This window comes from Bos mutus, chromosome 2 (genome assembly GCF_027580195.1).
Source record: "Bos mutus isolate GX-2022 chromosome 2, NWIPB_WYAK_1.1, whole genome shotgun sequence".
Lineage (NCBI taxonomy): Eukaryota > Metazoa > Chordata > Mammalia > Artiodactyla > Bovidae > Bos > Bos mutus.
Genome location: NC_091618.1, coordinates 87,540,784 through 87,568,771, shown reverse-complemented (window position 1 = coordinate 87,568,771; position 27,988 = coordinate 87,540,784). Strand labels below are relative to the sequence as shown.

The 27,988-nt window shown below is 35.0% G+C and overlaps 1 protein-coding gene across 2 annotated transcripts in view; it reads right to left on the bottom strand.

The window, feature by feature from the left end:
* Positions 1–27,988, bottom strand: part of ACVR2A (activin A receptor type 2A) — a 95,952-nt gene that overhangs the window by 14,755 nt on the left and 53,209 nt on the right. The window contains exons 2-7 of one of the 2 annotated variants that reach the window (XM_070390043.1): positions 23,297–23,504; positions 17,009–17,118; positions 16,663–16,817; positions 6,061–6,084; positions 2,181–2,324; positions 129–272 (exon numbers count right to left, since the gene is read on the bottom strand). In XM_070390043.1, coding sequence (XP_070246144.1) covers positions 129–272; positions 2,181–2,324; positions 6,061–6,084; positions 16,663–16,817; positions 17,009–17,118; positions 23,297–23,504 — 785 coding nt within the window. The remainder of the gene's footprint in view (positions 1–128; positions 273–2,180; positions 2,325–6,060; positions 6,085–16,662; positions 16,818–17,008; positions 17,119–23,296; positions 23,505–27,988) is intronic. The other variant, XM_005905611.2, reaches the window with a different exon arrangement.

Below are 27,988 nucleotides of genomic sequence, written 5' to 3'. Positions count from 1 at the left end.
AACAGGTTTTTATTTATAAAGATACACCCTGTTCCCAGAAAAGTAAGTGAGGGTTTTGTAGCCAACATTAGGAAAGTAAGCCAACCCTGACCTTACTGAGTTAAAATGGGGAGTACTGATATTTCTACCTTTTCATGAAATGCTGTGATTAGCCAAAGATCCACATCAACACTGGTGCCTCGTTTCTCTGCACCAATGAACTGCAGTATGTTCTCATGCTTCATTCCAGGCAAACTATAGACTTCATATTCATTCTGCCATGACTGTTTATCCTAGAGTTAAAAAGAAAGAAAAATAAGAATACAAAGAACACAGGCAAATAAACCACATCTAAGAGATTACTCCAGTAAGTTCTAAGACAATTTTTTTTAAAGACTAAGTATTAAAAGATTCTTTGGTTTTCTTTTGTCCTATTTTTTAATAAAAGAAAACTCTGACAACAAGTAACAGCTCCATACTAAATGCCTGCCCTCCGCCATTCCCTCAAACATACATTTTTATGTTTCTAATTTGTAAATGTAGGAGTTATCGGAAATGCTGCACTTCTGAATCTTAAAAATGGCAACATGTTCCCTACACAAGTTAATAACTACAGTGTAATTTCATCATGGTGTGACGTTACCTATGTTACTATTAAGAATAATCTCTCTGAGACATGAAATTCAGGGAGAATGACTTCATCTAAATAGAAAATAAATTTTTTTCGAAGACTAACAGTATGTCAGACATTCTTAACAAAATGTTTAGAATACCCTGCAGAGTTGATAAGAAAGCAATGGGGTATAAATATGCAATACAATAATTTGAAACACCACAGACTCACTTGTGCCTGCAAAGTGATCCATGCCTCTTATGTGTTGTGTCTACTTACAAAGGATTAGTTTCTTTTCACAATGGGAGAATAATGAAAGACGGAGGCATAATGGGTACGAACCCTCTGGATCCAAACTATCTAAGAATCTCTGGCACATTACATAATCATTCAGTTTCCTCATTAGTAAAACAGGGACTGTGGTGTCTGCCTCACAGGGTTGTTGTGTTATACGTGAAGTGTGTGTTGTATTATACGTATGGGTAATACATGGATACGTATCAGTGTGTACTTACATATGTAAAGTACCTCTATCTGACACAATAGAACCATTCAATAAAATGTTGGCTATGGTCATTGTTGTTGTTACATTTATGTTAATCCAAATGCGTCCTCACATGAAATAAGAACACTCATTGGCCCAATAGACTTCTCCTCTGAGAACTAAACTACATTTAACAGTATCTGCCTTGCTACCAAAAAAAAAAAAGTAATAAACTTCTTCACAGACTCTGAGAAACAGGCTTTCAAGGAGGTAAGACGGCAGAAGTCTAGGTATATTAGACAAAGAAACTGAATTATTTTGGTATAAGGAAGGTCTACAACAAAGGTGCAAGGGAGTGATGAAACCTGCATCAAAACAACCAGCCAGGATCCCAATACCATGCATGGTATTAGCCACAGGTGTAGAGAAACAGACAACAGGAACAAAGGAATCATCACAGATCTACACCACGAATGGAGCAAAACTAAAGGGTAACTCAGAGGTGTGTGAGACCAGGGTTTTATGAGGTTGGCCTCTAAAACAAAAACAAGTCAAAAGTAAACCAATTATTTGGAGTCAGCTGACTGCCTCTGAAAATTCACTGAACAAAAAAAAAAAAAAAGAAAGAAAGAAAATTCACTGAACAAAATGAAACAATTACATCAATACTCAAAAGTAGAACAAAATCCAATCAGTCTAGTAATATTGATATATCTCCAAACAGCAATTCTAAAACAAAGCACACTACTTTTTCATTATTCTGTTTGCTTTTTCTGGTAATGTCAATGGGACATTAAAAATTAACCACTCAAACAATGAATTTTTAATTTTTAATTAGAATCATCTCTGCATTTCTGTACAACTTTTATTGGCAAAAATATGTGCATATACTGAAATTCCACCGCTCCAAACAAACATGACTGTTGTATGATTAATTTCTCAGATGAGAAGACAGACATAAAAGGGCTAACCATTTTCCCCAGTAGCACAAAACCACCCTGAAACATATGGCTTGTGTTTTCAGACTGTTTCTGATTTACAATGACCTAACCAGCTGCATCTTTTAACAAATATATGCATATCAGAAAACTGCAATGAACATACCTGTATTGGAAATATTTTCACAGCCACATATTCATTGAGTAACTGGGCTTTCCACACACAACCAAATCTTCCTCTTGCTTTCACTTCTAGTAACTGTAATGGCTTCAAACCTAGTAATGGAGAAGGTGGGGGTGGTCCTGGGTCCTACAAACAATAATAGTATTATTTTAAAAAGCAGCACATGATACATATCACTTCTAAACATCAGAAAAAAGTGAGTATACTAAGGAATCAATTGACAAAAATGGTAAACACATACAAATGACATTAACTTCAACCTTGCCAAAACAGAGTTCTCAAGCACTACTAATTATCTATAGGGATCACAAAGCAAGGAGCTTGAATTTCATTTTCATAATAACATTCAACACTATTACTCTGTGTGTGTGTGTGATCACTACATATATATAGCAATCAGGAGAAAATATCTTTTTGATCCAGTCTCATTAATTCTAAGATTTTCTGTAACCTTCCAGGATACTACTAATAGTACCTCAATTTTATCCAGTTGATACTTCTTTATAGAGTAAGGATTTGAAAAGTAACAAAACAGCAAATTATGGCTATGCATCAAAAACCCACTCCTCAAAATCCATTACTTTCCCCAATGAGTGTTTAGCTTCAACTCTTTTTCACTAATATCAGAAATACCCACGGCTATTTTCAAATACATTACAAGTAAGTATTTCAAATACAAAGCACATACAAAAATATGTAAGTTAGTATTGCTATAACCAAACTACTCTGTTCATTCTAATTTTTCCACCCAGTAACACTTCATCCTTTTGCTTATAATTATTTCCCAGAATTGACTGAGATAGTATTCCGGGACTTAATGGCAAAGAAAATACAAATTATAATTCAGAAAATAAGTGGTCACATTAGATGATACGCTATGGTAAATGAGAGAGAAGTATACTGCTATAGTTAATTTTTTAAATGGAGCAAATACATAAATAGGAGTACAGCATCACCAGGGAATCCTCCTATACAAAGTGAAGTGCCAACTCTTTGCAGAAAGCGTTGTATTAGTTTAATATCTGCAAATAAAGCATGAGGAAGGAAGCCTTTTGGAAAGCTTCAAGAGATGTTTGAAGGCCTGGCTAATGAATACTGTAAGAAGTAACTAAAATTTCTGTAGCAACAGACTTTATGGCACTGGGTGGAGCCTAAGACACTTATAAATTATATGTCACCCCCTTCATCAATGCATGTCTTTCTGCCTTTACTCTCCCTTTAAAAACAAAACAAAACTCGTCTTCTAATGCCTCAAGACAGTTAGTGCTCCCTTTAGGCATTAATCAGCCCAAGTGCCACTCAAGATTTTTTAAAAGTTGACATCTACGTTAGAAAGATTCTCAGCAATAGAAACCTTGCAAAGTATTAAAGAGAAAACATAATGTAATTTCTTCTTCTGAAGTAGACAATCTTTCTAAAAATCCTTTGTGAATTCCTATTTTAAAACAGTATGATAAACCAGAAGACTTCCTGTGACCCATTCTAACATAATTTTTAAATGTCTACAGAAGTTGTGTTTCCCTCACACATTCAAAATATGAAAGGTTAGTAGAGGTAAAGATTGTTTTAGTTAACAAAGTGATAAGTCAAGGAAGTCAAATGTAACCCTTAGAAGTATGGCCCCTCAGTGGGACGGGAAACAAGACTGTGACATTTACCAGTATTAAACCCTCCCTCCTTCCCTCATCCCCTGACTGATCAAGTAGGTCTGTAATAAGAGATCCCACTGATAGGGACATAGGACTTCTGTGAACGTGGAGACAGAGGGCAAAAAGCTGAAAACCACTCTTCTAAAGGCAAAGGAAACCACTCGGTCCTCAAAATTCAAGAATTATTGGATAACTGCATAAAAGAATAATTAGGCTAACTAGAAAGAAAAAGTTCAATTTGAAAAACTTTATAACTACAAAGTTAAAATCAATGATTCCCTCATCTTTTAAAGAAAAGTTAGAAAAGTTGAGTTTTCAAAGCAGGGATGCCAAAATTAAACCATGCAGCTGAGGGCTGAAAGCTGAAGAGGGAAAATAACCAAGTAGAAAGTAAAATGGTACTATACGTGCACACTAAGATTTGTAATAACTTTTATAAACTGACTGATAATGTCTCTTACCCATTCTCTATTCTAAAGAGTACCAACCGTGTGGATACGATCCAGTCTATACATCAGGATTTAGATGACTTAATCCACATCTCAAATTAAGAATATATTAACTGTTCAAAATAAGATTTTAATGTAATATTAAACTTAATTTTAAGAAACAAAAATTTCCAATGCCTATGTTTACAATAAAAAAAAAAAAAAATCACTGGATGTTTTCCAAATGTACAGATAAACTTTAAAAAGTTCTTGTTAGTTTTCAAGACTCTACTTACAAAGTTTTGAAGCTACCATTATTTCGGTAAGAAATCTTAGATCACTCTCTTAATGATTATTACCATTATGGTCAACATTATATATTAACAGCCTGAAATACGCTTTGTCAAAATTACCTTAAGAAGCTTAAACTGACAAGAACACAGGCCAATTTTCAAAGGGTGAGAAAAAGGTCTAAAAAGTCAGCACCTACAAAATGTCAGAACTTTTAGAAATATGTGTTTTTCAACAATATTCTATAATTCTTGGAAAGGTCAGGTTTAAAAATGAGAACTCTGTAAGATTATAACTATAAAATCTGTAATACCAATCAATATATCTTTTTGCTTTTCTAGTAAAAGATTATTAGAATATTCTTCTAATTCATACTTTTTAGCTCTTCATTACATTTACAGGAAGCTTTAACAGCTTCTCTTATATCTAGCTTTTATTTATCCTATAATCTAAGAATATTAAAAATGATTTTCAGTTTATTAGCATCATTTTACTAATTTATAAAAAACTCAGCACTTGATTCTAGGAAGAAAGATTTATACCTTTAAAATACATGAACACCTCGGGAGACAAATTCAAACTTAAACTTCATAATGACAACATTCTAATGTTATCCATAAAACATGCCCTTGCCCTGCTACAGAGAAAAACCACTTCTAGAGGGACAACTATAAGGACTACAGAATTCTTGAAAACTCCCTAAGTTCCAGTTCTCTTGCAGTACCCATGCTATTTTGCCCAGTGAAAAAGATACACGTTAGAACATGGCTCTGATCACATCTCTTTACCCCATTTGTATGTGAAAATTATGGCAGCAGAAGAAATCATGCTGAGAAATCACACGGAAACAACAGTGGCCACCATCCCAGTACCACTACCCAGCATCATCCCTACAGCCAAGAATGGATACAAGATTAGAAGCGAGGAGCTGTAAAGCTGTCTGCAACCATTTTACTCATTCTGAGTTCTCCACATGAAAGGCCAATTCTAATCTAAATAAAAGCCTTAAAACTCCCAGACAGCAAAAGAGCAAGTTATAATTCCTCTGGCCAGTTCATTTACTAAAGATGCCAAAGATGAAATAAACTACCTGAAAACACAGATTTCACATTAAAAGATAATGGGTTCAATGAGAAAGTCAGCACCTGTTAAAAATGAGCACATGCTGACATTAATGACATACTATAAAAATTAACCAATCCAAGGTTTTAAGGCTAAAAATTTAGCCATCAGGTGTTAACTTATCAACTAAAACAATCGTTTCCACATTTCACCTTAGATTAGTATAAACATTGTTAACAATTCTTTAAAACCGAAAACTAATGCTATGATAAAATAAATATTTTTAATATTGTAAGTGGAAAAAACTATAACATAAATTTATAAACTATAAAGGATGCACAATAAAGCAACAACAACAAAATCTAAGAACAAAATGTTTAGTATGCATCCACAAAGTTCCACAGCCATAAAACAAACATCAGTGCATCTTACCTCTATCATTATATGAAAGGCGTGCTTGTGAAGAAAAAACACAGGCAAAAGAAATTACGATTTATATCCAGAATGAAATGAAAAATGACACATTAGTTACAAAAGTGAAGGAAGGAGAATAAGGATTTCGTTTTTTCAAAGTTGGCAATGATCCAATGTATCATATTTTTAAAATGAGAACTAAGAACACTTTCCTTATGAACAGAGGAAAGTAATATATATTTTTTTTTAATTTTGGACATTATCAGATAAGAAGTATTATATAGATGACTCTAGTATGATCCCAAGTTACTTGATCCAACAGACTTCAAGCCAGCAAATAAACTAAACTGAAAGTCTTAAATAATTTTTGCATTTTTCTAAGAAGCTGTAGGGTCTAAACTTTAAAAGTGAAAAAAAAAAAAACAACAATTTAATTAAGAAGCTATGGGTTGGAATTGGATTGTGGACACCAGAGGGCAGTATTGCCTTTAACAAAAACTGGACGAGCAGCACAAGAAATTTTTATATAGCTAGACTTGAGTTTCTCAGACAGTTGTCTTCAGAATCTACAATCTCCAAGTTGCTGAACTACTGCATTCTCCCTTCAAGGCAGATAGAAAAATCCTTACAGTGACACAGAAAAACATTTCTGGTGCCTGTGTGGGTGTGTACAACATAAATAATACAACTAGGGTAAGAAAGTAAGATAGGAGAAGAGGAAGATCAGAACTGAGCAGATCACAGGGACAGACCAGGCCACCATTAACTACTGACCCAGCCACAAGCAGGGTAAGGAAGTCAAGTACTGGTGGCCCTGGGAAGAAACCCACGCATTCTTTTCAGATGCAGGACACTCAGATACGGAACAAGATTCAAGAGTCTCATTTTCCTAGTCATCCCAAAATAAGTAAGGCCCCAATTTAAAATCAAGAGAAATACTGTCACGAGTGTAAAGAAAGGCTTCAAATCCCTCCAATCACTGATTATACTTTCCCAGTTTCCAACATTTCTACAAAAAACAACAGCACTGACACAAAAGAGTTGACAACTTGTTTATGTGTACCAGTTGCTTAACTAGTTTTTCTTGCTTCTGATTTTCTCCTGTGATAATGATTCAGAATCATTTAATAATTCACCTAAAAGGCTTAGCTAATCCCACTATCAAAACATCTCTCAGTACTGCAGAGTAAAATTTATCCCTTAAAAGGAATGCATGCCAAACAAGTAACTAGACTGTAGCTTCCCAAAGCTTAGACATCTCTCAGTTTTTGTTTCTATACCAGTACTTTCAGAGACAAAGATGTCACTGTGCAAGCAGGTGCCATCCATGCATCTTATCAAAAAGTGTACATTTACTCAATATACCTCTCAATAAAGGAATATTAGAATAAGCTATAAGACAATCCAAGCAAAACAAGAGACACCAAGAACAGGCCTCAATAGGAATCCCCCCAAAAAATTGACTAAAATACACAAACAAATGAAAAGCAACTGAACAAAATAGTCTGGATTCTCAACTTGGAAAATGAAACCTGAATACCATGCACTGCGACCGGAGGTAAGAGTGAAAACAAAATCAGCCCATTAACATCAAGTAATTAGGTTGCCAGCTGAGAAAGAGACTTGCTGCTTATTCCTTAAGGGAAAAAGAAATTTAACTATTAACAAATATCAGAAAAGAATGAATAATACTTCTCTATTCATTCAACAGATCTTTACCGAGCACCTGGTTTGTGCCAGGCACTGGCTGCCCAGGCTCTCCTGACACTATACAGTGTGGGGAAGAAAAACTATCAAAGCATCTTACTAATTAAGGTATGATCATAACATAAGAGCAATAAAAAGGAATTTGGTTACCGTGAGCATCTATAAGGAGAAACCTAACAAATACTAGGCAAAATGAGTAAGAAAAGATTTTCTGAGGAGAGCATCTCTGAGAAATATAACTTAAGAACTAGAGGGAGGCAGATTAGGTAGAAAAAACACAGTATTGGGACACATTCTAGATTTCTGACTCGTGTAGCTAAATGGTTACTGTCCATTTAGTGAGAACTAGGTTTGAGAGAGAAGATCATTACTCTTGTCTATTAAGTGCTTGGAGACATTTATGTGGAGATATTCAGTAGGCAGTTATATATACAGAACCAGAATACAAAGAACTCTTTCTGGAAACATGGATTTTACATACTATAAATAAAAATATAGGAAATGTACTATAAGTCTTCTCTTACTATTTAAACCATTCCAAGATTTGTATTTATACATACTTTTTAAATAACTCACTCAACAACTTCTTCGGACCATCAAGAAGAATTGAGTACTCTAAGAAAAGTATTTAAAAATCGACAAATTTGGGACTTGTCTCCTCTAATCATCTAGTAATCTTAAATTCTAAGAAATTTTACAATTGCAAATTTTAAAAAGGACTACTGCCAAGCTGACAGAAATAGAATATGTAAAGAAATAATATAGTATGTGTATCAGGACAAATGTTTCTGAGCTAGCGAAAGCAAGACATTATACATTAACAGATTTGATAATACTGACACTGTCAAATGCACAGCCATGATTCTATCCAATCAGATCTTCAAAATTTCTCTGTGATATATCAACTCCTACTTTCCACAGTTTCTCCTCATCTAACTCCTTCCGAAAGTAAAGACAGACCAAGGTGGCTGAATGGGGATTCTGAATAAGCTCCATAAGAAGTGATTAGCTCATCAGCAAAGCCAGCACTGGGATTATAAGTCTGAAAGAGATATTGCAGCCATGCCCATTCTTCTGGCTGCTGCTTAGAAGCACCAGGTTTACTACTGTGTACAGAAGAAATTTTATTTTTATTTAGCATTTGTATTCTGCAAGTAAAGAGGAAAAGGACCATGCTATACAGTAATAATTGTGATATGGTAAAACTGATATGTTGATCTGCAAGGCAATATATATATCCACTATAAAAACTATTTTAAATTTAATTTATATACTCTAATCCCTCCCTTTATCTGACTTTAGTTTTTTATGGACCTGACCTAATAATTTATTGAAATAAGCCATTCAATTAAAATTAACTCAATGGATAATACTCAAGACATAAATGCCCAGGCTCTGCCACTCAGCAGACTGACTCTAGGCCAAGTCACTTCACTTATGTGTGCCTTGATTTTCTTATCTCTAAAATAAACGTAATAAAACAGAACCTACATCATGAGTATTGAAAGATTACCTGAGCTAATATGTATAAAGTGCTCTGTACAAGTGCTTGACAGAGTACTCAAAATGAAATTTTTCCATTATTCGAAATTAACTTCAAGTACTGACATACATGTATGTGTGTGTCTCAATAGTTTCAAGTTAATTTCAAGTAAAATGATTTCAATACATCAGTTTTGACGTTGAAATCAACAACTTCAAAAAATTCCTCCTTTGGAGTACAATTTTGAGGTGGCTAGCAATTAACAGCTAACACTTACTGAGCACTTAAAATGAGCCCACCATCCCACATGTGGCTCTTCTTCCTATCACCACAGAACTGGAATCCTTTTCTCCATCTTTGCCCAAATTTACTGACGCAACTCCCTTTTTACTTTCTTCACCCTTCCTTTCCAAGCTGCAAAGTCAAACAACCAATCAACCAACCTTTTAGTGCACCTACATGTTAACTGTGGGCTCCAAAAAGGCCAGCAAGGACTGGCCCTGAGCCACTTAATACTACGCATCAAGCACAGCACCTGGCATACCCCGCACAGTGGGCACTCAAGCAACAGGTGAACAGTTCAACAAAAATAAAACCAACCAATGTGAACACCTCCCGGCCTACCTGATGCAAACAGCTTTCACTAACAAACAAATGGACTTCTTCATTTTTATTATCTCAAATTAATAGAAAAAAGTTTGACAGCAATGAAGTAGCCAGGAATGATGGATCAGATTGAGGAGGAGACTCGGGAAATAAAAAATACAGAGAAAAGCAAACTCACTTCTTTCTACCTACCATCTCCTTGGCAGACAAGGAAAAGGAGATATTAGGCACTCTGGTCTATATGCAACAGCCCCATCTGCAACTGTCAAATGGAATGGGGCTCTCCGTAGGCCAAAGGAAAACTGATCTCAAGATTTTTAAATTTAGTATGTTATTTTTAGAAATAAGGTGTTTTGATTAATTTTAATGTGCAGCTTCAACTTGTTTTAAGCTTTTGATACAGACTCCACCCCCCCCCAATCCCCCGACACTTTGACGACTTCTCCCCTGCCCTTCTTTTTTGCTTTCAGCCAATCCAAGTGGATCTGTCTGTACATTTGTAAGAGAAATAACTTAAACACACCTAGAGCAACACTTTGTCAAGCTGCAGCATGTCTATGGATCATTTATGACAGTTCTCCCTACAATTAGTTTAAAAGTATACATAAAAGTTCTAATTTAGGTCATAATACAAAAATAATGAACACAGAAAGCATTTCTAGTAGCCCTGTACTACTTTTTAGGCATGAAATGGGGGGGGGGGGCAGGCGGGGAATATGCTCAAGAGTATACAGTAGCATTGTATCACCGTATTTTAAATATCTGAAAATAATACAATTAAAAACTACTTGTGAAATGTAAGTTCTAGCCCTTAGCAGAAACCTAACACAAACTCTAAGCCAATAAAACATCAACTTTTGGTATTTCATGAGCATGCATTATGCTGCACTAAACTTCACTTAAAAACATCACTCAGTCAGAACAAGATAGACTAAAAAGTACTGAGCTGAAAAGCTATCCTCGGTATACTGTTAAATAAAAGGAAAGTAACTATAGAATAACATTATATAGTTTATAAAAAAGAAAAGTATACATTCAAACAAGTGAGATTAGAGAAAAATGTCAAAAGATACACACCAACCTAAAACTGGTTATTTCAGTAAACTGATAAAGGAAAAGGAGGAACAAATGATTCTTTTTTTGGACATACTTCTTTCTGTATAATTTGTATTGCCATAACAAGCAACCATTTGTAATTAAATTTTAAATAGAACAGAAGGTGAAAGAGAAAAATAAAGAGAAATGTGTTCACAAACCTCAACCATTTAGCAATCAACCTACCTCAAGATGCACTTCTACAGATATAATATTTATTTTGTAAGTATAACTGAATATTAGCATATTAAATATTCAACAAAATTCAGTACACTTCTCCCTGCATTCTTCCAAAATAAGGGAGCAGCACACTTTCCTAAACAGACTTGGCTGGATACTATTATGCTGCCCCTTTAGTATCTTCTTAATTTTAAACATATATAGACTTAACAGGAAAATCCTACAAACCTCGTCAGAGATGGCTTGGTTTCCTGGTGGATAATAATTTGACATAGTGTGAAACATCAACTTATCATTACTTTAATATTAAGGTCAATAGGATTATTTTGTATGCTCAACTCAATATTCTAAACATCTAAAAGCCTTTAGTCCTTATCAAAACCTAGACGAAATGTCACGATGCCAGGACTGAAGAGACTGATGTCATTTAAAAAGTACCAATGTTGCAATACTCTAGTTCTATTACCATAGCCTTCAAAAATTAACAAGAAGTTAACTTCATACTTTCTTAAATGCAAACAATTTCTAGCCCCTAAAATGCATTTTCTTATCAAGTGGTATTTTTTTATTAGCACAGAGATTTTATAAGCAAAAAACTTAAGCTTATATATGGTTATAGAAACAATGCAAACAGTTTTATTGAAATCACATTAACTCTAACCACAATAAAACTTCTCAATAATAGAGTCAGTGCATCAATTCCCTCATATTCATGACTCACTGGTACTAAAAAAACAAGTTTGCATTCAGTTTACTGACTGGAGCTCATAAGAGCATCTACCTACATGTGGAAAGACAGTTTCAGGACAGGTAAAAGAAATGTAACCCAGGTGATGCAAACTAAAAGGATGTTTTTGCACCTGTGATCATGGAAAATTGAATAATGGCATTTTCTTATAAAAGCTTGAAATACTTCAACTTATCTTATCCCCAAGAAACATGGTCCCAAGATTTATCTTAAAGTAAAGCCGTAAAGCACCTCAAACATTTATGAAACAATCCCTGAATATACTGCATTATCATCTTGCTGATGCTGCTGCTAAGTCGCATCAGTCGTGTCCGACTCTGTGCGACCCCATAGATGGCAGCCCACCAGACTCCCCTGTCCCTGGGATTCTCCAGGCAAGAATACTGGAGTGGGGTGCCATTGCCTTTTCCGGCATTATCATCTTAGTATAACATTAAATGAAACAAAGTCAATTCAGCAATTCATTACTTACAGAATGGTTATTAAATAGAAATATTGTGTGAGATGCAGTAATGATTACAATATATACCTCATCTTATAATCAAGTATGAGAATGGAACATGCTCACAAATGACTAAAACCTTTCTTAACCAAGGTTATTCATGTGAATCACAAAAGAGAGAAACTGACTTGAGCACTAGTTTCTCTATTCTTTCAAGGATGGCACATAACTAATAGCCTTATAGGTGTATATGATGGATGACTTAGGGTGTTAATGAGAGAAAATAATCAAAAGGAAAAGTATGGAAGACCACTGTCAGACTTCAAACTTTGTATTCTTGCTGCTGGATCACTGAGAGCCTTCAAATATTTTTAAGCACAGAAGTAACATAATCAGACATGTAAAATGTTATTGTATAGCAAATAGTATAGATGGAGAGAGAGACTGGAAACAAGACCAGCTACAAGACTGCAGAAATAATCTCAGCCTCCAGTATAAAAATGTCCTGAAAACAAGAGGATCAGAAAGGATGAAAAGGTAAATGAACTGGACTTCATAAATAACAGGGCTAGGAACAGAAGTAGCTGTCTCTAAGGCTTTCATGCAGCATTGCAGGGAAGACAGTGATAACGTGAAACAATGTTAGATATATAATGGTTACAGGTTATAAAGAAAGAAGCATAGTTTTTGGTTTTTTTTTGTTTTTTTTAAGGAATAGATTTTTTTTTTAAGCATGTTATTTTTTTCTACACCTTTAACTATGATAAATCTATTTTAGAATATTTTTTATTTTAAAATAAATTAAAACCATCATTGGAGACTAGATTTTAAAGCATGTACATCTCTACATCATGTCTTCAGAATAAAATACTAACAAAATCATAAGAAACTATAAACAACTTGATGTCTTGGAAATAAAGAATTCCACCATTTAACTACCAGAAACCAGCTTATTAAGAGATTCATTTAGTACATCACTTAGTCCTCTAGAATACCTCCATAATACTGATCTTTTCTCCCCAAAGAGAATAAAAGACTGAGATGAGACCAATGAATGAGCACAGTATACGTAACTTTAGCTTGCTCTGCTGAGAATCACTGTAAATTCTCTTCAAATGTACTTCTTATTGTAGAAATGATCCATCAATAAGCTATCTTTAATCACTAAGTTGTCTTTAGCCAATGCTTTAAGAAAAGCTTTCCCTAAGAAAAGGAATGATAAATTTTGTCTAAAAGTGTTTGAAGAAATTAGAGGGACAGTGTTGCAGAGATGCACAACAAGAATGTAAGATCTTTCCCTAACTGGTCCTGAAATTAAACTTTGAATATGGAGACATGAATTTGGGGTGAAATACCAAAGTCAGCTTAAGACTTCAACTGGGTAGTCTATTTCCCCTACCTACTTCTCCTACCCCTCAAACAAGGGCACTGAATAACTAGGGCATTGGCATCATCAACTCAGAACACAAGAATCTTTACCTAAGATCCAATCCATCTTCATAAACCCTATTCTAAAATGTGTGCTAAAAAATTTTAACGGAAAACACATGAATATGCCTTTCTATTTATCTATTACTTGTTTACTTCCGCTTCTGTCCTCTGTAAAACAACGTGATCATGTTATTGTTCCTTTTAGTAGTCAGACTACTCAATGTCCCAAAGTAGGAAAATAGCTTAGAGAATGATTTGGAGATGGCAGGGATGTTTACTGAATTATCTGAGGTAGCTAAAGCATCTGCTTTCTGAAGAAAGAGAAGCAGAACAGGATAAGCAGTAAGAACAAAGATTTAGTGTCAGAGAGTCCTTGGTTCATATTCCAGCTCTGATACTTGTGGGCTTCGCTGTGTCTCAATTTCTTTATCTATACAATGGGCATTATAGCACTACATAAAAAACCCTGTGAGGTAAAATCAGATCAGTGCTTTCCATACCTGGCTGGTCACCAGAAGTGCCTGGGGAACTTTTATTAGAATCATAATATCCCAGGCCCCATTCCATACTTTCACGGGTATGGTCCAGGGGTATTGTTTTGTTTTTCTGAACAAATTCCAAAGATGATCCTTACATACTGGTTACAACTGGAAATCAAGGGGAAGTTTTACGTATTTTTTAATATTTTTACATAATGTATATATTAATACACATCTATGTAACTTACCAGTAATCTAGTACACTATAAATGTACAATTAATGCTTGATACAACTATCAATCATTTTTTGAAGGAGAAATAAAACTGAGCATTTTGTGACAAGAGGGCCACTAAGTGTCTTGCAGAAGTAGTTTGCATAAACCTCACCAAAAATGAGATAGCATGACACTATATTGAGACAGTGAAAGAAGACGTAAATGAAGTTCCACATTGATGACAATGCTCCTTTTCCACAACGCAGTTCATGACAGAAGGAATGCATAGTCAGGCATGTCTTGTATTTTTCACAATAAAGTCTGACCATCCCAGTCATTCCATCTCAAAACCTTTTTAAGTTTATTCCTATTTTTCAGTAATTCATACAATTCATACAAACTGTATGTATGTACAGAACAACACAGGCACTAAATAAATGTGTACAAAAATATTAACGACTGCAAAAAATACCTAAAACCCACAGAGATGGATACTCATTGAACATTCTTAGTTGTCATTTATGAATAAGGAGTCATCTTTCCTTTTTATAAGTCCAAACCCAGCATTTCTAAATAAAGTGGCCTCAAATATAAGATATCCAGACTTTAAGAATACCCAACCAAAAATTTAAGCTAGAATTTATATAAATAAATGTTATATATAGGATTACATTATTATTTTTAAAGTTTTATGATGAAACTTAACAAATTTGTTTTTAAATGTAGTATCCAGTTTGTTTCTATTATATCACAAATCCAGGGTAAATTCAGATACTATTACAGTATGAAACATTCTTTCTTTCAAATGTAGATATTAAATCAAAAACAGTTACCACCAATAAGAAGGTAAAGTGTATTCTATGGACATTTGAGGTAAACTACATATATTTATTAGGCATAGGGACTATATTTTTTAAATTTTAAAGTATTTTTAAAAGATGACTTTTAACAAACCCACAATTTATCTACTAATGTTAAAAATTAAAATATTTCAGCTATATAAAATATACTGTGTTTACCTAATTTACTAAATAAGGAATGTTACCTTCAGGCTTATTTCTCCATACGTATATTTTACAAAGATTATAAGGATCAATGATCTAATGCTAACAGATTCGTTCAAGCACCAAGAAAGGAATATGTTATGTAAATAAAGCTTAAAGGGAAGAAGTTATTTTGGTCATTAAATTATAGGACTTAACTATTTTCTTCTACCAAGTTTTAACCGTTAATCCTACTGGTATTAGAGAAACAGTTAAACCAAAAGATCCAAAAGGTGGAGGTAATATGATCTTAAAAGTCAAAGAAACACAAATTAGAGTTTAAAGACATCTCAAGTAAGTAAACCAAAAGTTACCACTTTCCTCTCTGCCTGTAGAATATTAACTACTTATATTAAAAATCCTTATAAAGCACTAAATCAGCTGCCACTATCTTCATAACAGAGAATGAAGAAAAACTTCAGAATTTATTCTGACTACCCACAACACCTATATTTTCAGATATTCGGTGTTGAGGGAAAAAGAATCAAGGGCATTAAAGAAGTTTTCAGACTTCAGTTACACACTTGATACGCTGCAAATAAAATACATATACTTGGAACTACAACACATGATGAGAAATGCTGCCCTTCTGCTCCTCCTCCCTAGAACGACATTTTTCAGGTGCATCCTCTTCATGCCTGTGTGAAACCTCTTTATTCCACATTCCTGGTTACTTACTGAATTCTCCTCCATGATTACAAGAATGTTTTGGCAAGTCTTGAAAAAGGCACAAAAACTTAGGAATGGAGGAGAAAATAGAAGGGAAAGAAAAAGTTTTGATATCACTTCTCCATCATCAATTACTTCTCAAGAAACACAGTAGAGTGTATCCCACATTTGTAAGTACTATGATCACAGTAGAACTCTCCAAAGAAGAACAGGAATGGGAATACTGTTCATTCTACTCTATCTCAACGCCTAAATTTAAGTGTTAGTGTTAGTCGCTCAGTTGTGTCTGACTCTGCAACCCCATGGACTGCAGCCCACCAGGCTCCTCTGTCCATGAGATTTTCCAGGCACGATACTGGAGTGGATTGCCACTTCCTTCTCCAGGGGATCTTCCCGATCCAGGGATTGAACCCAGGTCTCCTGCACGCTTAAATTTGTAACTACCTACTGTGGTTTCTCCACAGGAATATTTCTTTAAAATATACAATCAAAAACAGCATGAAGTATTAGATAATAACTTACTTGAGTTGGAACGAGCACAGGAGGGTAAGCCATCTTATGATGTCTGTACACCCAAAATGCACAAATGACAATCCCCGCAATTAACATAAGTGGCACCAAAGAATAGAGCAAGATGTTGTAATAGGGAGGCTTAGGTGTTACTGGATTCGACGTAGCTGTGGAAAAGAGGAGGAAGAAAATCATTCAGGTTTGGTCAATAAAATTCCACAATAAATATTTATTATAGTGCCAAATTGTAGGAGAAAAACAGAGGAGGAGAAGGTGGGAGCAAATTATTCTAACACAAACATGCTTTGTTTTCAATCTAATAGTTGAACAGACTTATGTGTTTTCCCAGTGAACTTACGCTGTGTGACCTCCATCTCCGGAAAATAAGAAAACCTTTCGTTACACATATTGCCCTCACAGCAACAAAAATATACTTCAGGGCTATCTTTTTTTTCTATACAATCAGTCCTATAAATAAAAAGAGAAGAAATAATTAAAACCAACATTATTACTCTCAATCTACAACAGGTATTTTACTAAAGTTCTTCTCAGAGATAAAATAATGAGTAAGTCACTTATAGTCAACTTTGAGATTTTTATTAATATTCAACGATCAACTCTTAAAAGTAAAAAATGTTCCTTGAAACCAACTATGAAATATCATCAGAAAAAAATTCAACAGCTGATTTTATAACAATCACATTGGTTCTATGAAACAACTTCTTTAATTTGGATTTTAATGATCAATCTAAGGCAACCATCTTTTTATTGTTTTCTTTAATTATCAGACAAGCTTGAAGAGGAACATAAAGTCAATGAAGAAATTTGGTCTAAGAGTGCTTTATCCTCACAGGAAATAGAGCCTTTCCATTTTATGAATACAAAAACTGAAAACTATATGTAAAAAACTGTATTTGTGTGTACACACATAAATACATATATATATATACACACACACACACACACACACATATATATGTATACAGATAAATGAGCTTCCTTAGTGGCTAAGACAGTAAAGAGTCTACTAATGCAGGAGACCAGGGTTAGATCCTTGGGTCGGGAAGATCCCCTAGAGAAAGGAATGGCTACCCATGTCAGTATTCTTGCCTGGAGAAATACATGGACAGAGGAGCCTGGCAGGCTACAGTCCATGGAGTCTCAGAGAGTCAGACATGACTGAGCAACTAACACTTTCACTTTCACTTCTCATACATACAAATACACAGGCACGAAGTAATCCTTGCTCATATCTCACAGCAGAACACATTTCAACATCAGAGACTTAAATCAGGCTTGGGAATTAAGCCATTTTTGCAGCAGAATTAAATTCCCTGAACACAATGAGCAGGGCTAAAGATAAACAAGTAAAGAGCAATTTTAACGACAAAAATAGAGGCCCAAGTAACTCAAAAACTGACTAGAGTTAGGTTGATTTAGAGAGTAGAAGGAAGGCAGCCTTCGATATAGGAACTGAGTTACTGAAAAAACAGAGATTTAGCCTCTAGAACAAATCCTAATCAACCACTAAAAAATTAGTTATATCTAATTTTTAAAAGCAGATATTTAAATTGCTAATAACATCAGTTATATTTAAAGACATATATTACAAATAAACTGTAAACTTTTACAATGGTTGTTTCAAATAAGGTTAAATTTAACTCTAAAGTGAAAAGCCCAAGAAATTTCAGGGAGAAGGCAATTTTACCAAAATCAAACTTTAAAATAAAATTTATACCTATATCTATCTAATAGAAAGTAAAGGTCAAATGAAAGCTAAATTTTTAGCAATTTATAGAGAAATATATAAATTCAAAATTTAATATTCAGAAATATGCCTCAAATTATAGGTTAATATAATTAAATACTAGCCTAGTTAATGCAAGGAAATTGCTTTTCACCATTCAATTTCATTCTTCATTTTCCCCGTCTCTTCCTCCATACTTTGACATTTCTTGAATCTTCTTTTTCTTACTCTTATTTATCTGACTACTCTTAATATTTCCTTTTAATCAAATTCAGAACATAAAAACAAAAATTCACATATATTTAAATTAGCACTTAACCCTCAGAAACAAAGCTGGTGTAGTAATTATCACTGTAAGAGCAGGCATTTGCACTGACCAACTCACCATTATCTAGCAAAGTTTAATCTCAAGCAATACTGGTTTTAGGTGAGAAGCCAGTAGCTTTTTACAATAAAAAGAACAGAGATCCTTGAGCTCAACTAATTAATAAAAGATAGTCTTGAATAAGCTTAAGTTGAATGGTTCTATGAAGACCTATAAGACCTTCTGGAACTAACACCAAAAAAAAGATGTCCTTTTCATCACAGGGGCCTGGAATGCAAAAGCAGCAAGTCAAGAGATACTGGAGTAACAGGCAAGTTTGGCCTTGGCGTACAAAATGAAGCAGGGCAAAGGCTAACAGAGTTTTGCGAAGAGGACACACTGGTCACAGCAAACACCCTCTTTCAACAACACAACAGAGGACACTACACAGGGACATCACCAGATGGTCAACACCGAAATCAGACTGATTATATTCTTTGTGGTTGAGGATGGAGAAGCTCTATACAGGCAGCAAAAACAAGACTGGGAACTGACTGTGGCTCAGATCATGAACTCCTTCTTGCAAAATTCAGGCTTAAATTGAAGAAAATAAGGGAAACCACTAGACCATTCAGGATGACCTAAATCAAATCCCTTATGATTATATAGTGGAAGTGACAAACAGGTTCAAGAGATTCGATATGGTAGACAGAGTGCCTGAAGAACTATGGATGGAGGTTAGTAACATTGTACAGGAGGTGGTAATCAAAACCATCCCCAAGAAACAGAAATGCAAAAAGGCAAAATGGTTGTCTGAGGCCTTACAAATGGCTGACTAAAGAAGAGAAGCAAAAGGCAAAGCAGAAAAGGAAAGATACAACCATCTGAATGCAGAGTTCCAAAGAATAGCAAGGAGAGATAAGAAAGCCTTCCTCAGTGAACAATGCAAAGAAACAGAGGAAAACAATAGAATGGGAAAGAAGAGATCTCTTTAAGAAAATTAAGAGATACCAAAGGCATATTTCATGCAAAAATGGGCACAATAAAGGACAGATATGGTATGGAGCTAACAGAAGCAGACGGTATTAAGAGGTGGCAAAAATACACAGAAGAACTATACAAAAAGGATCTTAATGACCCAGATAACCACCGTGGTGTGATCACTCGTCTAGAGCCAGATATCCTGAAATGCGAAGTAAAATGGGCCTTAGGAAGCATCACTATAAACAAAGCTAGTGGAGGTGATGGAATTCCAGTTGAACTACTCCAAATCCTAAAGGATGATGCTGCACAGGTACTGCAATCAATAAGCCAGCAAATCTGGAAAACTCAGTAGTGGCCAAAGGACTGGAAAAGGTCAGTTTGCATTCCAATCCCTAAGAAGGGCAATGCCAAAGATGTTCAAACTACCACAAAATTGCACTCATCTCACATGCTACCAAAGTAATGCTTACATTTCTCCAAGCCAGACTTCAACAGTATGTGAACCAAGAACTTCCAATGTTCAAGGTGGATTTAGAAAAGGCAGAGGAACCAGAGATCAAACTGCCAACATCCGCTGGATCATTGAAAAAGCAAGAGAGTTCCAGAAAAACATCTCCTTCTGTTGTATTGACTATGCCAAAGCCTTTGTGTGAATCACAACAAACTGTGGAAAATCCTTAAAAAGATGGGAATACCAGACCACCTGACCTGCCTCCTGACAAATCTGTATGAAAGTCGGGAAGCAACAGTTAGAACTGGACATGGAACAACAGACTGGTTCCCAACTGGGAAACGAGCATGTCAAGGCTGTATACTGTCACCCTGCTTACTTAACTTACATTCAGAGTACATCATATAAAATGCCGGGCTGAATGAAGCACAAGCTAGAATCAAGACGGCCAGGAGAAATATCAACAACCTCAGATATGGAAATGACACCACACTTATGGCAGAAAACAAAGAGGAACTAAAGATAAGAGTATCCGGGTGAAAGTGAAAGAGGAGAGTGAAAAGGCTAGCTTAAACTTAACATTCAGAAAACTAAGATCATGGCATCTGGTCCCATCACTTCATGGCAAACAGACAGGGAAACAATGGAAACAGTGACAGACTTTATTTTCTTGAGCTCCAAAATCACTGCAGATGATGACTGCAGCCATGAAATTAAAAGACACTTGCTCCCTGGAAGAAAAGCTATGACCAACCTAGACAGCGTATTAAAAAGCAGAGATACCACTTTGCTACAAATGTCTGTCTAGTCAAAGCTATGGTTTTTCCAATAGTCATGTACGGATGTTGATAGTTGGACCATAAAGACATCTGAGCACAGAAGAACTGATGTTTCAAACTGTGGTGCTGGAGAAGACTGCTGAGAGTCCCTTGGACTTCAAGGAGATCAAAACAGTCAATCCTAAAGGAAATTAGTCCTGAATAGTCAGTGGAAGGAGTAATGCTGAAGCTCCAGTATTTTGGCCACCTGATGCAGAGAGCCAACTCACTGGAAAAGACGCTGATGCTGGGAAAGATTGAGGGCAGGAGGAGAAGGGGACAGGGGATGAGATGGTTAGATGGCACCACTGACTCAATGGACATGAGTTTGAACAAACTCCAGGAGATTGTAAAGGACAGGGATGCCTGGCATGCTGCAGTCCATGGGGCTGCAAGGAGCTGGACATGACTGAGCAACTGAACAACAAACTTTGAATAGAGATTATCCCCAAACTTCATTTTTCCCCAACTTCTTTCTCCTTGGCTTTTTAAGATTAAATTGAGATATAATCGACATATAACATTAGTTTCAGGCATACAACCCAATGATTGAAAATTAGAGTATATTGTGAAATGATCACCACAATAATCTAGTTAACATCCCATCCCCACACAGTTACAATTTTTTTTCCTTGTGAACAAAATTTTTAAGATTTTCTCTTGTAGCAACTTTCAAATATACAATATGGTATTATTAACTATAGTCACAATTACATCACATCTCCATTAAATCCCTAAGACTTATTTGTTTTATAACTGATAATTCATACCCTTTTGATTTCCTTCACCTATTTTGCCCACTTCTCACCCTCAGCCTCCAACAACATCAAACAGTTCTCTCTCTATATATATGGGTTTGTGTTGTTGTTGTTGTTGTTGTTTTTCAAGATTAATATACAAGTGAGATCATATGGTATTTGTTTCTCTCTGACATTTCACTTAGGACAATGCCCTCAAGGTCCATCGGTATTATGAATGGCAAGGTGTTCTTTTTCACAGATGAAAAAGATTCCATTGTATATACAAAGCATATTTCCTTGATCCATTTATTCACTGACAGACACTTAGGTTGCTTCCACATCTTGGCTATTGTAAATAATGTGGCCACCACCGTGGTGCATTTATCTTTTCAAGTTTATGTTTTTGTTTCCTTTGGACAAAAAATCAAAAGTGGAACTGCTATATCATTGTTATTTTTAATTTTCTGAGAACCTCCATACTGTTTCCCCAGTGGCCCTACTTATCCTTTCATAATAGCAAATGTCACTTAATGATCACCTCTGTTAATAAAGAAGCTAATAATCAGAAATACAGCTAAAATGTTTAATTATACAGCAGTAATCCTTGGAAAATTCACAGAATCAGAAATATATCTTAACTACTAACTATGTACCTAAATGACTATTTTCTCACCAAAAGTGGAACTAATTCAATTTTCATGATTTTATTCAACACATTTTACTATTAATCACATATGGCAATCAACCACAGATTTACAGTAATCAATTAAAGTCCCTGCAAGTAGATCAGGACATAGTTGGATTCCGTGAGTGTATTAGTTATTTGGCTCCAAAAAATCTGGTTATCTAGGATTTTTCAGCTTCTGCAGTCATCAGCACCCACCCACAGTGAAAATCTTGTGTCCCGGGCCGTTTAAGTGATCGACTCAACATCTAGGGACACTTTACAGAAAGATCACAGGCAATCAATAACATATCTACTGTATCCCCTGTATTTTATTTCCAGTACAGAATAAAACAATTTAAGCAAAATCTTTTAAATAAAATGTAGCTTTCTATGAGCACTGTGTTAGTTCTGATGTAATTCTGAATGTCAAGTTAAAATGTCCCTTGGGATAAAGAACAAAGGCCTACTCTGCAAGGAAAAAGGGGCAAAATGTAGTGAGATCAATTTCTTCCAGATACATAAAGAGGGAAACTAAAAGGAAATTTAATACTATGATTAAGCTTTATTCTCTTTCAGGATAGATTTTTCAACAGATATACTCTCTTTTAAAGCAATTTTAAAAATCCCTTTTCATTAAAATTGCTGTTTAAAAAAAAAAAACATAATCCTACAACATAGGGAAATAAATGCTTATTATCTAAAGTTTTCACTACTTGGTAGATAATTCAAAGTAACAGAAGATAAAACATAAATATGCTGTATTTGTTTTATTGCTTTAAAATATATATTTTGTCATCAACATGTAATAATGATCTTTATACTCTCTTTAAAAAGAAGCATTTAAGTGAAAATCCATGCATTGATTCTTCCCCTTTTTAAAAAAGAGGGAGAAGTGAAAATTATTCAACACTATCATAAACAAAATGCCTTCTTACCTGTCATAGCAGTTGATATCATCCAGCCAACAACCTTGCTTCACTATTTCAATGGAACCAGAAATATTCTTCCATGTAGCAAAACAATGCCGCCGTTTATCTTTGTCACCGTAACAGGATTCAACACCAGTGCGATTCGTTCTATCTCTTTCCCAATTAGCATTATAGAAAATACACTCCTGAGTTTCTGATCTACCAAGTATAGCACCTATAAGATAATAAAACAACAGCTTAATATAACTATATTTGTTCTTACACTGTCTCCCAGTATACCAAATTTCAGATCTTCCTAAAATGTCAAGAATTTACTGTCTTACAGTTATAACTTTGGGTTTAGGTTTCCAGGTCCATCTTTGTGTTTTAGGTATAATAAACATAGTAGAAAGCGACCAAATAAATCACGTTTTCTCTGTAAAAAGCTTTCCTTAAGAATGTCCTTGATGAAAAGCAGTAACATTGTTAATTTTCTTAAAATTTTGACCCTTGAGTCAAGATTTCTTCTCACTATTCTGTGCGACAAAGTGGTAACTAACCAAAAGCACATCCACTGCACACTGCAGTACAATGACAGCCTCCAAGAGAAGCCCTTGCATGACCGAGTTGTGAACTAAACCAACCATGGTTATTCAGACTTGAGTATCTGGCAAAAATGTTCTCAAAATGAACCTGTTACTTCAAGAAAAACAATTGACAGTATGCACTGCCAATGATAAAATATGAGTTTCCAAGCAAAAACAAGAATTTTGGAAAAATTGTATCAACCACCACCATTAGCCTGACACCTTCCCAATATTTAAAGAATTTTTTGATGAGGTCATTGGTAATATTAACAAATATGACTTTTAAATACAGAATAATAAGATGTGCCAACATTTAAAAGGTCTATATCATTCAGAGAACCAATATTTTCCAAGTGAATTCTGTGTGACATTTGAAAAACACTCATAGGTTAAAAAAAAAAAAAAATCCATTCAATGTTCAAGATAGCCAAGCAGACTCTAGCATTACAGAAGACAAAAAGTTCATTAGCAGTTTCAGATTCCACAATGCACTAACTTTTAAGAAACCATCTCTTGCTTTATATGGAAAAGCAAGAGAACTGGAACACCCAAAGTAACTCTGAAAAAGATGTACAAACGAGAACTCACACTACTTGATCTGGGGCAGTTGTTCTGGTCATGCCACACGGCTTGCAGGATCTTGGCTGCCCACCCAGTGACTGAGCCTGGGCCACGGCAGTGAAAGAGCCTAGTCCCTAACCACTGGACCACCAGGGAGTTCCCATACTAATTGTTTGTAAGTCTTACACTAAAACTTCAACAATCAAGGCAATGCAGTCTTAGTAAAAAGACACGCACCTGGGAGGCAGAACAGAGACTCCAGAAACAGACCCGGACACACACGGTCAACTGATACCAGCAAAGGTGCCAATGCAGTGTACTCAGATGGAGAAGATAAAGTCTTCCAGCAACTGATGCTGGAACAACTGGACATCTATATGCAGAACAGAGAACCTCAACTCATAACAACTCATAGCTCATGCCATATACCAAAATTAACTAAAAATAAAACCTTAAACTATTACTATACAACTTCTAAAAACAAGACAAATCTTGTGACCCTAAATTATTAACATGAAAGATTTGTTAAAATACAAAAATACAGGAGCTACAAAAGAAAAAATTGGACTTCAAAAGCTGAACTTCATGAAAATTGAAACTTCTCTTTGAAATTAAGGAAAAAAATTCAGACTGGGAGAAAATACCTGCAAATTATATACCTAAAAAAGAACAGATATTCAGAAAATATAAAGATCTATCACAACTCAATAATAAGAAAACATATTACCTAATTTCCAAAGAATGGGCAAGATGATTCAGATAGACCCCTTATCAAAGAAATATGAATGGGAAATACTACATAGAAAGATACTCAGTATCACTAACCAGGGAAATGCAAACTAAAACTAAATCTAATATTCATTAGAATGACTAACATAAAAACACACAGTCTCAAGTTTTGGGAAATATGTAGAGCAACTGCAACTTCCACCACACGTTGGTAGTGGGAATGCAAAATGGCCCATTAACTCAGGAAAAAGTCTTCTTGCAGGGAAACATGCATCTACTGTACTACACAGCAATCTCACGCCTAGCTATTTAAGACACGAAAACATATCCATGCAAAGATCTGTAATTTTTAGGGTGGCTTTATTCAGAATCACCAGAAACCACCCAATATCTAGCACTGATAGATGCAAAAATAAACATTATACAATAAAAATAAATGAACTGGTGATAGCTGCAACTAAATGGATAAACTGTAAACACATTATGCTAAAAACAAAAATGGACTGAAAAGGCTACATACTGTGTGATTCCATTTACACAATATTTTGGAAAAGGCAGAAGTACAGGTATGAGAATCAGATCAGAAGTTAAGAGTGAGGGGAGAGGGCTAATTACAAAAGGGCATAAGGAAACTTTTAGAGGTGATGGAAATATTCCACATTTTTATTGTGGTGATGGTTATATAATTCATGAGTTAATCAGATTGCAACAGACTTGTGTATCTAAACAAAATATATTTTATTGTCTGCAACGTATACTTCAATCAACTTGACTTAAGAAAATAAAACCATCCAAGAAATTACCACTTTTTGAATTATGGTGTACTATCAAAGAAAAATATCCACAATTATCTTAAAAAGCTATTAAAATACTCCCCATTTTTCTAACTAGTATGTCTGTGTATGGCCAGATTTCCTCCATGTCAAAACATCACAAGTTTTTGCATCACAACAAACTGAGTGGAAAAACAGGTACAAGAATTCAGCTGTCATCTACTAAAACAATTATAAAGAAATCTGTAAAAATTTTCTCTAATTTTTTAGTAAATATTTTTCATAAAAATCTATTCTTTTGTTAACACATAATGGATTTATTATTGACACTTTTAAATAAATATTTTTTAATTTTCTGCCCTAATTTCTAATATGATGATATTTATAGATACAAACCACATAAAAATCTCCTTGGGCTAAATCTAAAGAAGTTCTGAGACCACAAAGTTTCTAAATTATTCCTTTTCAGAAACCTGTTGAAAAAAACGGCAAATTAAGTTTCCTCCTTTACTAAACAACCCAAAAGCAAACATGCGCTACCTGTACTATCTCACAACAGACTGGCAGACTTCTGGGAAGGGCCAGACAGTGAATATATTAGGCTTTGTTGGCCTTATGGTTTCTTTTACAACTACTCAATTCTGCCAATGCAGCACAAAAGCATCCACTGGACAGTAAATGAATGAGCACTGCTACATTTCAATAAAACTTTACTAATGGACACTGAAGACTAAATCTCATGTAATTTTTACGTCACAAAATATTTTTTAAAAAAAATTTTCCCCACCATTTAAAAATGTAAGTATCATTCTGAGTTCACAGGCTGGATCTGGCCTACAGGCTCTGTGGTCAGCTATCTCTTGAAACAACATCCTAATTTTTAGCTAACTGGACTTTTCTTTCTCTTGTTGTGTTTTGCTGGGGGTGGGGAGTCTTCTACGAACTACCATTTATATAACTCAAGTTAAAAACCACTATTATTTTTAATTTCCAAAAGAAGACTCCACTGAGGCACAGAACAACATTTAAAGTAAACAAAAGTGACCGCCAAAAAAGTACATTGCCTAGAACAAAAATGCCAAATACAATAGGTTTCATCTTTGGTGTCAATTCCAGTTAAGAACAGCTGCCAGAAGCAATGTACTGAGAAAGACGTTGGAATTAGTACAGAAAGGGTGGGGGGGGGGGGGGCGGGGGACATCAGTTTCGTTTCTTTGCCACCTCTGGTCTAGAAAAAAGATAAACAAACGATTACTTTTTATTTCTTTTAATACTTCTCAATATTTAATGATAAGTTAAGATTTCAGAATGACTTTCTAGATCTAGACTATCATTTGATATTATTCACAGATAGAAAACTGCTTATGGGGCAAACTGACAATTTTGCCAACCCCCTCCCGTATCTTCAAGTTGATTCAGTAATCAGTCTATCCCATCATATCTCTGACTGACCACTAAATACAATAACATAATTATAAAAATAAAGCAAGTTACATGTATTGTTATGCTCTTACGCTCACCTGCTGCTGCCGCTAAGTCGCTTCAGTCCTGTCCGACTCTGTGCGACCCCATAGACAGCAGCCCACCAGGCTCCCCTGTCCCTGGGATTCTCCAGGCAAGAACACTGGAGTGGGTTGCCATTTCCTTCTCCAATGCATGAAAGTGAAAAGTGAAAGCAAAGTCACTCAGTCATGTCTGACTCTTTGTGACCCCATGGACTGCAGCCCATCAGGCTCCTCTGTCCATGGGATTTTCCAGGCAAGAGTACTGGAGTGGGGTGCCATTGCCTTCTCCGCTTACACTCACCTAATGACTTTAAAAGTGCACTTCTAAAAAGGATGGTAAAAGTTACCTATATTTTCTAGTTTTTAATAACATTTCACAATTTAAGATTTTCTTAAACTGTAAATTTCTACCATAGGTTTGTTCTAACAAACGAATTACAAATAGTTAATACGATTTTCACAAGAAATAAATGGACATAATGTGTGGGGTTTATTATAATGGTTCTTAACCTATGCTGTGCATCAGAATCCCTCATGTGTTTTCTCAAATTTATCTTTGAGTAC